General features: G+C 32.5%; 2 protein-coding genes across 5 annotated transcripts; one reads left to right on the forward strand and one right to left on the reverse strand.

Annotated features, from left to right (window-relative positions):
- Positions 1-1,100: 1,100 nt before the first annotated feature.
- On the forward strand, positions 1,101-9,614 carry LOC148312372 (sodium-dependent nutrient amino acid transporter 1-like). Of its 3 annotated transcripts, none has more exons than XM_088277388.1 (12): positions 1,101-1,390; positions 2,513-2,771; positions 3,575-3,785; positions 4,317-4,360; positions 4,619-4,766; positions 5,218-5,296; positions 5,391-5,494; positions 5,881-6,073; positions 6,978-7,154; positions 7,255-7,354; positions 7,820-8,091; positions 8,841-9,614. In XM_088277388.1, exons 2-12 carry the CDS (start codon positions 2,513-2,515, stop codon positions 9,021-9,023), a joined length of 1,770 nt encoding a protein of 589 aa, XP_088133514.1. In that variant the 5' UTR covers positions 1,101-1,390; the 3' UTR covers positions 9,024-9,614. The 3 variants fall into 3 exon arrangements, with proteins under 3 accessions (XP_088133514.1, XP_088133515.1, XP_088133516.1); XM_088277389.1 differs by having other exon boundaries at positions 1,101-1,385; XM_088277390.1 differs by lacking the exon at positions 6,978-7,154.
- An 848-nt stretch (positions 9,615-10,462) lies between these two features.
- On the reverse strand, positions 10,463-13,334 carry RpL29 (ribosomal protein L29). Of its 2 annotated transcripts, none has more exons than XM_088277391.1 (4): positions 13,305-13,334; positions 13,060-13,114; positions 11,958-12,022; positions 10,463-10,698 (listed from the first exon to the last, which is right to left on the reverse strand). In XM_088277391.1, the coding sequence occupies exons 2-4, from the start codon at positions 13,094-13,096 to the stop codon at positions 10,579-10,581; spliced, it is 222 nt and encodes a 73-aa protein (XP_088133517.1). In that variant the 5' UTR covers positions 13,097-13,114; positions 13,305-13,334; the 3' UTR covers positions 10,463-10,578. The 2 variants fall into 2 exon arrangements, with proteins under 2 accessions (XP_088133517.1, XP_088133518.1); XM_088277392.1 differs by having other exon boundaries at positions 13,231-13,334.
- Between the last annotated feature and the right edge of the window lie 853 nt (positions 13,335-14,187).

Here is a 14,187-nt window from a genome sequence, read left to right on the forward strand (position 1 = left end):
AGTGTGTTTTAATGTTACAGGTGTGAATAACTTTATTCTGCCTGCGTTAAAATGTAACAAATTTAATGTCCAGAGTTGCAATCTGTTCTGATTTAAGTAAGTACTTGAAATTTAGTATATTATCTCTCAAATTTGTATTTCTTTATGTATTATAAAAGAAAATAATGTGTACTGGATACATACTAAATGAAAACCTATATATTTATGTTTTGTATTGATATTTCTTTGTGGAACTGCATTTTGTAGATTGAAATGATATATGTATGTATTTAAAATGGTTAAATAAAATAAAAGCGGGAAAAACTATAAACATAGTTGTTGTTTTACTATAAAAAATAAATAGAAGTATATATATATCAGGATTACAGATAAATAATTTATTAAACAAGTATTTTTCTCAACAATCCTATTGATTCTTGTGTTTTAGCCATACATTAAAAAAATCAGATAAATAAATATCATTTACGGGGTCGTCAGCCCCGTAAATGCCCAGACTTCCATATTCTTCTTCATCTTTGATGAGATGTCAAAAAATAATATGAAAATAACTCCTGTAATTGGAGATAATCCAGATTTTGTGAACAAGTATTTGGACACACTCAAAATGTTGTAAATAAATTATCTGGTCAAATTATAAGCTTAATAATAAAAATGAAAATGGTATTTTCTGGCGTTTCTCATGTGTGTGATTATAATCCAAGATTCGGATCTCACATACTAATATAAGAGTTTCTGCTTAATAAAAAAGCTTCTTTACATCTCACCAATAGATGTCTCTAGTGAAGTTCTAGTGATTCAAGAACAAAGTTTCTAAATTGGTTCATATATATAGAACTTCCAAGAATTTGAGTAGTGTGGTTGTCAATAATGGGTAGAATTGGTGAATGTTACACGTGTGTAAAGTGATCACTTAAACCAGCCTATGACGGTCGTCAGCTCCGTAAATGCCCAGACTTCCATATTCTTCTTCATCTTTGATGAGATGTCAAAAAATAAATAAATATTATTTGAACATTTAACTCTACTAGTCTTAGGTAGGATCTTTTTTGATTAAATTTCAAATTATGAACAAAACAAACTGTTCTTTCAAAAAATAAACATTGACATATTCTTTGGTGAAGTAAAAAACATATAATTTCTATTAAAATCTAATAAGTATTTTGTATAATCATTATTACCTTAAAGGAAATTTTTATGTTTTAAAATTGTTCATTATCATTACGTTGTTCAAATTCTAACTGTCCTATTATTATCATGATTATCTTTCAGTTGCCATAAAAATACCTAGATATATTGTGCTGTTTATTATATAAACAATGTTAATACTCATATTCAAACCTTGCGAGTCCTGACATTTATAAATATATTCCAGAACACTATTAAAGGTTTGGTTAATAAATTAATTTACAATTAACAGAATAAAATAGGCACAAGATAAATTTTATTTTCATTTTTAAAAACATGTTTTTAACCACTAGAGTTTTATATTTTGTTATTTTTTATTTAAGTTTCGAAAGCTACAGATTCACTTCCAACTGTAAGTGAATGCCGAAACAACACATAACATTTTTTTTTCTTCTTCTTGGGGGTCAAGGGATCTTGCATCCCTTATGTCACCGCGACCATGTCAGGTCTATTGTGACTTCCCTGTGTTTTACAGCTCACTGCTAAGACCTACATGAGTCATGTAACTCACGACCTGTCTTGGTGGTAGGAGCTTCACCTTCTCGGAGTCCAGTAGAGGTCCTCCAAGGATGTGACCTCGTTTGTGAGCGAGTGCGTCACAATTGTAAAGAGTGTGGATTGGCATTTCGCTATCCTCCATACAAAATCTGCATACTAGGGAGTCATGAAGTGAGATTTTTGTCACGTGTTTCCTCAGTCTGCAGTGTCCTGTCAAGGTCCTGGTTAGGATCCTTATTTGTTTTTTGCTAAGCTTTAGAGCTTCTGTGGTGAATTTCCGCGAGTATCCTGTGATCAGTTCCTTTGCGTGTTTCATCCCTGAGCTGTTGGACCAGATTTCTTGGCTCTTGTCCATGGCCCAGTTTTTTAGATTAAACTTGATAGTGCTGAATGTCAGTCCGCCTATGGGTTCGGGGCCCATTGGTGGCCTCTCAGCACCAGTTCTTGCAAGTTTATCGGCAGCCTCGTTGCCTTTGACACCACAATACCCAAACCAGCCATACCGCGTTTCTCTCTCTTCAACACATAACATACTAACAAGATTAGTTATAAACAATAATGTGTAGTGGATATGTGTACTGGAAGTAGGGAATTTAAATAAAAGTAAATAGCAGTTCAAAAATCAGAGACAAAAAAAATGTAATCCTAGATATTATCACATTAACTCATGATTTTTCAAAATATAATTAATTCACATAGACAAAATATTTCTTCAAAAAATCACACGACATATGTAAAATTTCATAAATGTAATGTTGCAATTACCTGTTGTTTTTGTTACTCATTATTGTATATGTATTTACGTAACTGTTCTTAATTAATTTTGTAGATGGAGGATGTGCAAGAGAGACCCACCTGGTCTCATAGTCTCGACGTGCTTATGTCCTGCATTTCACTGTCTGTCGGGCTGGGAAATGTCTGGCGTTTCCCGTTCACAGCATATGAGAATGGCGGTGGGGCCTTCATAATTCCTTACATCATAGTCCTGTTCCTTATCGGGAAGCCAATGTACTTTATGGAGATGGCAATCGGTCAGTTCACCAGCAGGAATAATGTCAGGATTTGGGTCGTGACTCCTGCATTGAAAGGTTGTAATGCAATTTGACTCAATATTTTTATATGAAATCAAATCCTATGTTCACAAATGTTTGTTCTTGCTCCGCTAACATCAAGATTTTTATTGATGTTTTGACACTGCCTCCCTAGTGTAATGGTCAGCACGCTCGGCTACCGTCCTGGAGGTCCCGGGTTCGATTCCCAGGGGGGGTCAAATAAATATAAGTGATTTTTTCACTCTTATATTTATTCAATACTACCCTGGACTGGTACCCTGGACTGGAAAGGTGTAGCGGAGGGCTGATCACCTTTCCTTCGTGTGTTAACGATCAAGATAACACTGTGTTTATATAATGCAGTGCCCTCTGGGGTGCGGATAAGGGTTTGAATTGAATTTGACACTGATGAAGAAGTTTTTGCTGAGTGATAAATGTATGCTGGTCATTTACAGGGCTTACGTCAAGTGATTGGATTAATTAAAGTGATGAATATTGTAACATTTAACATTCCACCCATAATTGACTAAAAATTGTTTGAAAATTTTGTATATATGCTTCAATTGAAAACATCATCCTTAGTTTGGAAAAATATCTGTATCATATTTCCATGGGAAGGGATTGTGACAAAGTTAAAATAATCCACCAAAATCAAAAAATGGAATATTTTATTTGTAATTAGTTTTTTATTATTTTAAGATTACCGACATTAAAACAAGTAGCATGGTTTCATAAAGGAACTCTAATATCTTATCAGTTTGCAAAGGATGATTCGGATATTAAAAGGGCGATGAAAGTGAATAGTTTAAAATAAATCATTATAATATTTGTATGTATAGGTGTTGGAGTAGGCCAGCTGATAGGTAACGCCTCTGTAGTTTCTTACTACGTCACCTTAATGAGTCTCACCCTCTTCTATTTTGCGAAGTCCTTCAAGAAGGATCTTCCCTGGAGCTACTGCCGTTCTGAGTGGGAAGAAGAATGCTTCTCTGCAGCAGATGATGTGTCTACACATTCAAATACTACCAGTAGTTCAGAGTTGTACTTTACGTAAGTTAAATACACATATCGCTCAATCCTTTCAAGAACATCATAAATCAAAAATAGTCAATTTTCAGTTGTGCATGTTTTCGGAATGCCCAGAAAATGTACTATATCCCAGCAAAAGAGGCATATAATATTTACCCGCTACAGGGAAGAAAGTGTTGTTTTTGCTTTTTGAAAAAAAGGTCTTATTTAATTATTTTTTTCAATAAACTAAATATTTTTCAAATGGAGAAAAAACCTTCAGGTTTTACCTAAAAAGATCTGTTGCACAATAAAAAGTTCAATAAGTGGCTTGATATTTATTTTTAATACATTGCATTATTTTTTTAAACTTAAAAAACGTTCTCCTGAAAATGAAGTTTTTTGATTTATGACGTTCTTGAAAGGAGTGAGCAATATATAAAACAATTAAAAATATATATGAAATAATTTTTTTAGACCATCAGATCTTTTATCAAGTAACCTATTCTCTGTAAAAATTAATGCTGATATTCTTTATATCACCATTTAAATACTACCATTTCAATATTGCAGAAAAGAAGTTTTAAAACAAAGCCCAGATATTGAAAATGGAATAGGTAAGTTGATGACAAAATAAAGGACAATATACATACATAGTAAGAAGTCTTCTATTGGTAAGCCTTCAAACATTATTCTTCTTCTTAATTATTAGATTTACTACATTCCCCAAGTTATTAGGAATAAACAAAAATGAAATACAAAGATTTTATTTAAAGTTAGGTACCTATTAGGTATTGATAAAATATTTTTTGAAAGTGTAAAATTATTCATTATTTCCTTAATTATTAACATATAAATAAAATAAATGATTGAAGGGATTCCGGATTGGAAGTTAGCTCTGTGTCTTTTGGCTTCCTGGGTTATTATATTCCTTGTGATGATCAAAGGAGTGAAGAGTTCAGGAAAGGCGGCTTATTTCTTGGCTATCTTTCCTTATGTCATCATGTTGGCTTTACTCATCAGGTACATGATGCATTAATTACATTTGATAATAAACATTGGATAGTATTATATTTTCGTTCAACGTCTATTTATTTATCTATTTTACAAAATATATAAGTGTTGTGATAAATTTTGAATAAACTTACCCATTTCAAGACTTAAACAAGAATTACGGGTTATAGAAATCCATAAAAATACATTCTTATTTGGATCTTTGGATTTTTCTAAATTAACCCTCAGGACTCTAGTGCCGCCAAGCATGGTTCACTGTATTACTCTAGTGCCAAAAAATCTAATTTCCGATTTTTTATTTTATTAAAAAAATGTTAATTTTTCAATATAATTCAACCAAAATCATAAGTAATAAGTTACGGAGTTTTATTTTGTTTGGCGGCTTGCACATACCAAAAAACTTTTGAGTGTAAAGGGTTAATATTTAATCAAATATTTATTTATTTTTGATATTTTTTAGAGCTGTTACTCTGGAAGGAGCAGTTGATGGAATTATTTACTTCATCAAGCCCCAGTGGGATCAGTTATATAATCCAAAGGTTTGATATAAAATAGTTTACAACACATTTGTAGTACTGTACTAAAAAAACTGGCAAATCTTAAACTTCAGATATTTTTATTTTGTTATTTTAGGTTTGGTATGCTGCCACAACACAAGTATTCTTTTCACTATCCGTTTGTGGTGGAGCAATTATTATGTTTGCTTCATACAATGAATACTCGCACAAAGTTTACAGGTAAGTTATAAAAACTATAAATTCATAAATATTCAATCCTCACATTTAAAACCATTATTGTAGATCCACTAATTCTGCATTAAATTCAGATATGTATATATGTTGTCCGCCTCCATAGTGTAATGGTCAGCACGCTCGGCTACCATTCTGGAGGTCCCGGGTTCGATTCCCAGGGGAAGGTCAAATAAATATAAGTGAATTTTTTCACTCTAATATTTATTTAATATCACCCTGGACTGGGATCTGAAGTGGAGGGCTGATCAGCTTTCCTTCATGTGTTAACGATCAATATAACACTGCGATAATATGCAGTGCCCTATGCACCACTGGGGTGCAGATAAGGGTTTGAAGAATATATGTATACATACACATATAATTTCTTTCAGGGATGCCATGATTGTTACTACAGTGGACACATTTACTAGTTTGCTTGCCGGTTTCACCATATTTGGCATATTGGGACACTTGGCTTTTAAGAAGGGAGTCACAGACATGAAGAGTGTTATAGGCACTGGGGGATCAGCCTTGGCTTTTATTTCCTATCCAGATGCCATCTCCAAATTTGATCATGTTCCTCAGGTAAAATTTAATTAACATTTTTATAATAACATGCTTTTGGTCAACCATCAATTAGATTTATTGCCAAGAATCAATTCCTCAATGCCATAATTTCGATTGTACAATAGGTAGACGAGTTATTTTTAATTTATATCCACAACTGAAGGACTGAAGCTCACAAATATACGACTCTGAGATTCCATACGGAGGTTTAAAATTTAACTACATATTAAATTTTGATCTTTCATTTCATAATGACTTTGGCATTTTAAAGCCACTTTTGAATCTGTATTGTCAGGAATTTTAAGTTAGTTAAGAAGTTGAAAACAAGCAAATTTAAAGTTATCTACACTACGCAGTTAAACTATGAACTTCTGTTTGGAATCCCAGTCCTGGTTATAAAATATACCTTCAGTTATGAGATCCTCTCAAAAACAGGTCTGATATTCCTATATCCGAGTGGTCTTTTGTATGCGTGGGTCTTTTGTGAACGATTGTATTTCAATGATCCTTTCAAATACCATCTGGATTCCTATTTAGAATAAATGTTATCAAAAGATTGACTTTATTTGGTTGTTAGTCGCAGTTGTTGATACATAAATTCTACCCCACTAAAGTATTTTTGTTATCTGCTGTTGTAGATGACAATTCATGATAACTTTCCCCCCTCGCCTATCCGCAGAAAAACCCATCATAAGAATTTAAGAAGTAAACGCAAGATGTACTTGAAACAGATCCAATGATGCAGATCGTCTGAATGACCAGATCTTACCCACCTTTATTCTTTAATAATATTTGAATACTTAAAGGCTTATTAGAATTCCCTTTCACGGCAATTAGTATATAATTTTCAAAAGAATTAGGCAAATAACACCACAGATCTATTTAAATAATAATCATAAATACCCACACATACTTTCTTTAGCTGTTTGGAGTTCTATTCTTTCTGATGCTGTATGTCCTGGGACTGGGTAGTGCCGTGTCTCTTCACAGTGCTGTGGTCACAGCACTCAGTGACAGGTACACGACGAGGAAGTTTTGGCAGATGGCTCTAGTGGCCTGTATTGTTGGTTTCTTCCTGGGACTGATTTATGTCACACCGGTGTGTAGCCATATAATACAAAAAATTGTGAATACACATATCATATTAATAGTATATGCAGTGCACTTATATATGTGTATATATAAAAATTAATTTTCAGGGTGGTCAATATATTTTGGTTCTTGTTGATGAATTTAACGGAACATTTCTGATTCTTGGATTGGCAATTTTTGAAATAATTGGAGTCTTCTGGATATATGGTAAGGATTATATTGACTGTTCCTAGCCAAAAGGGCTAGAGTAACAAATGTCTTACTTTTGAAAAAAATGCATTTGAAGTGTTATAACTTTGTTATAGCTCTTCAAAGACTATGAGTAAGAAGTTATGTGTATTACGTATTATACATCAATATATTGCGAATCTTTGATTGCATGTATTTAACTATCGTAAAATAGTATGGCAACATAAAGCTTTAGAGCTTCAATTGGATCTCACCCTTTTTGCTGGCAAAAGTCCCAAGTTATATGATGAAATAAAGGCTTTTTTCTTTAATACAGTGATTTCCTAACCTGTGTCTGGTTATTAATGTGTTTCAAATAACAAACAAAAATAATGTCAAACCTTGATTAACCAAAATAAAGGAAGAGGACCCGTTTTGGTTAGCAAATTTTTCAGTTAACCCAATTACATATAAAAATAGTCAAAAATAATTTTAAATTTACAGGTTTAGAAAATTTCTGCGAAGACATAGAGTTTATGATAGGAACCAGAGTGTCCAAGTACTGGAGATGGTGCTGGGGACTGATTACGCCTTTCATCATGATATTTGTGTTCATCTACGCCTTCATCAGCCTCCGAAGGACCACCTACGGAGACTACGTGCTGCCCATGTCTGCTTATGCTGCAGGATGGGTGACTTTTGGAATAGGAATGCTACAACTTCCCATATGGGCTATTATTTGTTTTGCTGATCTAAAAGACGGAACCTGTTGCGAGGTAAAATTTAATCACTTTTCACAGGTTTTATTTAGCTTCAACTGTTAGATTGATAGTATGTAGTATGAATTTTGAAAACTGATTTTCTGCGGTCAATTTGAAACTACAGATAAACTGAAGTCAGCTCACAATAGAATATTAAACTAGAACAGGTCTTATATTCCTCACAAATGCTGGATTAAACTGGCGAAGGCCATATGTCAAGATATCTTAGAAGTATTTTTACAGAGAAGAGCATGAAAATTTAAACATTTATAGGGCTTATGACCTGTTATTTATTAGCTTAAATGTGACAAGTATACAAAATAATCACTTGGCCCAGGCAATGATGCATTGCAAGATCTGTAAATGCCCAGATTTCCATATCATTTTTGTAAAAACGGATACTTCACCCGCTTTGAGACATCTGTAATAATATCTTGATTCATATTTAAAAAAAATATATACATATTAGGTGCAATAGCCCATACTTCTCTCCTTAAAGCATGTGCGCCCCAGATAAGACACCTTCAGGACATTAATATCAGTCAGCCACCGTCTTTCTACTCTTGCTCTTTGGAGCACATTTGCATTGCTGATTATATCGGTCCATGGAATATATAGCATTCTACGATGCGACCATATTTCTGATTTTTTTACAGATATCAATAAGAATAGTTATGATTTGTCTGGTGATTTTTATAATTGTTAATTTTCTCATGAAAAATGTGATACCGTATCAATTAATCAATATTATTATACTATTTCAGACATTAAAACGGTGCTTCAAACCAACATTTGAATGGGGACCTAAAAATCCCGCGATTCAGGCAGATTGGCGTGTCTTCAAAGAAAAAACCGAGAAGGAAAGGATTGCCATGAACTTGCCCTGGTGCAAACATATCCTATATTCACTCAACGGTACCTACCGCAAGATGGCAGAGACAAAATAAAATTAGTTGGAGTAGCAAAGATATTAGATATGAAGATCTATTTAGATAATTAGTGATTGGTCGTGCATTATATGTAGCGTCCGGGGAATTTATATTCCCAGAATGCGGTCAGGCAAAATGAACAAATTTGTTCAAAATGTAAACTGCATATCTTAAAACTTATGAAATAATTTCTAGGTTTGAATTGAAAATGTTTCAAATAAGGATTTTATGCGTATTGATTACATTGTCCATGCCATGAATGAAATTAAAAGTACAAGAAAACTGTAAAAGTGCACCAAACAGAGAGCCTAATCTCATGAGTTTTCTTGTTGGATTAGATTAAAAATTATCGATTTTATATCCACAAAATATAAAATTAGGAGTAGTGAAAAAAATTTCATTTGTTCAACCATACATAGGTTGATGAAAAAAATCATAAAAACCTATTCACAGAATCTTAAATATATAATGTTAATTACCTATGGTATAACAGGAATCTATCAACAAGGTAAAATTGTAATGAATTTAGTAAAAATAACTTAAAACCAAAAACTAATCATTTTTATTATTGTATATTTTATATATCTGAATAAAGAATATTTTAATTTGTATTGACATTTCTATATAAATAAAAATGTAATTTTTTAAAAAATTTAAATCTCGTAATAACGTTATATTTTAATATGCACATGTTTATATGTACACCTTTTTTTAAAACAGCAATCGCAGCACCACATGTTGAATCTAACAAAGCAAGCAATATTAAAAATGTATTGCCTGTAGCGGAAAAAATAAATAGTTAATGGAGTAGAATATTGGATCGAAAATTAAAATTCTGCTGTTTTTTGAGAGATATTGAAGTATCTGGAATAAATAAAATGTTTTTATTTTTAACAGCTGTTTATAAGGCTTGCGATATTAAAAATCAGAAACAAAGTACTTATAATTTTTGTATTGGCAAAGATAGTAATAAATAATCAGATATTCTGGTTACTTTCTTGACTTTTACCGTAGACTCATTAATTTATTTTTACATGCATCACTTGAACATTGGTGGGCTCTGCAAGCAACCATTTTTAATTTTTATTTAGTTTAATTTATAAAACATGAAAATCATATGTTGTGAGATGTGAATTTTGCAGCATTCATCAAAATTATTCTTATTCAAACCCTTGACTGCACCCCAATAGTGCATAGGGCACTTCATCATACAAACACAGTGTTATCATGATCGTTAACACATGAAGGAAAGGAGATCAGCCCTCCTCTTCAGGTACCAGTCCAGGGTAATATTGAATAAATATTAGAGTGAAAAAAATCACTTATATTTATTTGACCCCCCCCCTGGGGATCGAACCCGGGACCTCCAGAACAGTAGCCAAGCGTGCTAACATTACACTATGGTGGCGGAAAAATCAATACAAAAACAAAACAACATCAAAATTAAAAGAGATAAGTGTGCAAGTATTTTATATTTTCATGAACAATGATCAATGTGATCACATTGTAAGGGATACAATATCAGACAATCATGTAAATAGAAAATATTCACAGGAGTTAAAAATCTTATTGTCTAAGGCTTCTTCTTTTCTAGCCTTTTGGCAGCATTTGCTTCGGCCTTCTTTTTCTGCTCCAAGGGCTTGAGGTTATGTTTCTTGGAGAACCTCTGGTTCCTTAGGAATTTGGCATCCATCTGAAGAAGAAAGAAAATGAGTTTGTTTGACATTTTAAAAGTAACAACATACACTACTAATAAAAAAATAAAAATAGTAAACCGAGTCAGCAGGTTTTTTGTTGCTTGAGAGATAAATAAAATAACATGTTTTTTTGTAAAAAAAAGAAATGAGTTAATATTTATAATATAATAAGTATAAATGTGCCCAGTGGCGTGCACAGGGTTTTTAATCAGGGTATGCAGTAGGTTTGGGTAAGGAAAAAGCATAGTAGGCACTGGTCGTGTTTTTATATGGCACGCGAGTAGTCCAGGGGGTAGGCATTGCTTTTCTGCCTATGTAGAATGCACGCCTCTGATTATAAACTACCAAGATGGGATGAAAAGATTGATAAAGATAAAGATTCTCTAAGATATAGAAAGGAGAGTGAATGGTGTACTGAAATCAGTTACAGCAAATAAAAACCTAACAATGAAAGCTAAACTGGCAGTATACAACGGGTCTTGGTACCAACCCTAATGTATGGAAGTGAAGCACAAGTTGGCAAAAGAAGGATGAAGGTAGACCGAATATAATCGAAATGTGGTATTTCAGATGAATGTGCAGCAAAACTATGTATTATAGATGTTCAAATGGTGAAATAAGGAAATAATGCAAGGCTGTAAATAAAATGAAGAAAAGTGTGTTGAAATGGTTTGGACATATGGAATGAATGAGGAAAGAACGGTTAGACAAATTTATGAGGCAAATATTGTTTGAAATAGGATCAGAGGAAGACCGAGGAAAACTCGGTGTAATCGAGTATTTCAAATATTTGAAAGTAGTCAGGTCAGGAGTCAACGGAATAATCAACGGGCATTTATGAGGAGATGCATAATTGCGAAAGAGGCGAATAATTTTTGCAAAGACTGGCTGAGGATTCTATTATCTCTGCCTACCCCTGCAGTGAAGCGGCATGATGGTTAGTTAGTTAAACTACTTAACAATAAGAATTCAATAAACTTTTATTTGAGGCCTTTTTTTTAAAATCATCTTTTACAAAATTATAGAAAATCGAGATATGAGAAATTTCCCTATCATTTAATATTTATTACGAATAGTGTAATTTCTGCTCTAACATATCCATAGTAATATATTAGAAATGGTAAATTATGTGACTTGGATTGTGACCGGAAATTATGGATAAATAAGAATACATTGGCATTGTTAACTCAATGTGTAAAAAGTGACTTCTAGATTTTCAGCTTTTCGGTGTAACAAATAAAATGTAAAAACATACCCCTAAGGTGGACTCGAATCTGCACTTCAACGGCCGCTTGATGCCATTACGATGGGCCTTCTTGTCTGTAAAAAAAGATTCATTATATACAAAGTTGATGCCATTGCGATGGGTTTTCTTGTATAAAAAAAGATTCATCAAATACAAAACTGATGCCATTGCAATGGACTTTCTTGTCTAAGAAAAAGAGATTCATTAAATATGAAGAATATACAGTAATATACACAGCAGACAAATATTTTTTCTATCCCCAAAATTCATTAGTTGAAACATCACACCGTTTCTCTGAAGCGGTATGGGTAAAGGATAGAATGCTGTGTTAGTGTTTTTATATACAGTTGTTTTTTTACAAACCCACAGGTCTCATAAAATGTTTTTAATGTTGATTACTTCCATTACTTCTAAGATAAGGAAGTACTCTAGGCGAGTACCATACGGAAACGGTAAGCAATCGCTCCGTTTTTAAGACACATTTGTATAAAAAAATTAGTTTAGTTATTAAATCATTCATACTCTCCTTATATTTTATCCTTCTGACTTATACGTGCAAGCACTATCTAACAAGTTTATTTCAAACTGCTGTATAAGGTTATAAACCGTAACCACTGTAACTATTGTTGGCTGAGAGATATTGATTCATAGCAATAAGCCCGCCAATATGCACATCACATGTTTTTTCAAATAGTAGTAAACGTTGTTGCACTTCACCGGATAAATAAGACTGTTCATAGTATCGATTTATTCATTCTTAAAATTTTGAACCTATTTCAGAATTATGACATCAAATAACAATAGCTTAAACACATGCAAACAAATGTTTTATCTGAAAATATATACTTTTTAAAATAGTTGTGCAATGCAACAGGAACGTAAACAAGTAAAAAGTTATGGGAAAATGGTAGATTGCGAGTTTCTTCAACGATTTTAAAAGCAATAGGCTATTTTAACATAAAAAAGGCAAAAAAGTTTCAGCCATTTATAAGGAAATAACGTCAACATAAATAGTTTCAGTTTTATTTTGCAAACATGTTTTCAGTACGAAAAATTAGCAAATTTATGAGCCCATTACAGAACCTACTTCTAAAATGTATATAATACTCACTTTGGTTATGATTTGTGTGATTCTTGGACTTGGCCATTTCGAAAAAGTAGAATACCTGAAACACAAATATTCTAGGTTATGCACAGCTTTTAATTCTCAGCACTTTATTCACAACATTTTTCGCAAATATTAGTACGAATGGTCGGGGAAATAAATCAATATAACGAATACCGTATATTCAAACGGATTAATACTACGATTACACAAATAAACTTCAATTATTAGTAAAATGACAATCAACTCGCCTTCTTGACAGATCACAAAACCGGAAAAGAAACGTATTACATAGACAAGCAGTGTTGTGTTGCGTCAAAACCTATCTTGATGGCGCAGAGACAATAAATGTATCCATAGAAAATATCATATAAATAGCGGGAAATTCAAATTCATCTACAATATGTTGATACGGTTTCAAAAAGAATAAATGAAGGGCAATATTTATATAACGAATGTTAAGATTTATTAAGGAGAATCAAATGTGAAGGACGGAGAACAATTTCCTTTTAAGTAATTCGTAATTTATTTAAAATTATATGTATTCTCCAAGTACAAGACCTTTGTCTCTTTTTTTGGAGAGGCACAGCGTAACTAGTGAAAAATATTTTATAAGATGTATGTATAGCTGATGTATTAAATTTTAATATTTTTATAACTATGTTTCAGAAAATGAATTTATTCTTATATTTCTGGGCAGTTATACTATCTTAATTGACTTTAAAAATATGTCACTTGGTTCATTAATATGCCAGAATTCTGAATTTATGCACAACCCAATGTTGTTCTATGGTTGATTTGGTTTGAATTAAAATGATGAGACTGCCATCATGACATATTATTTTAACCTTCCAGCGGGCGCATTGTCATAAAATTTATGACAAATGCACTTTTTCGCTTCCTCCGCCCTTACCACTCAATTGCAAGCATCGAGCTCCGAGCTATTTGAGGGTCAGTGTCTCTCTAAACTAGAGACCTACCTAGTGTGCCTAAGTTATTGTTTTTTTAGAAGTTATTGCGTATATTTGAAAAATCGCTCTTTAAAGTGTATTTTATATGTAACAAACTAATTTTCCTATTTATTTTTCATTTAAATCGTTTCCTTTACAGCTAAATGGATTTAAAAAAAATATT

Source organism: Brachycentrus maculatus, unplaced genomic scaffold, assembly GCF_059751285.1.
Source record: "Brachycentrus maculatus isolate JH-2025_06_01 unplaced genomic scaffold, ASM5975128v1 h1tg000042l, whole genome shotgun sequence".
NCBI lineage: Eukaryota > Metazoa > Arthropoda > Insecta > Trichoptera > Brachycentridae > Brachycentrus > Brachycentrus maculatus.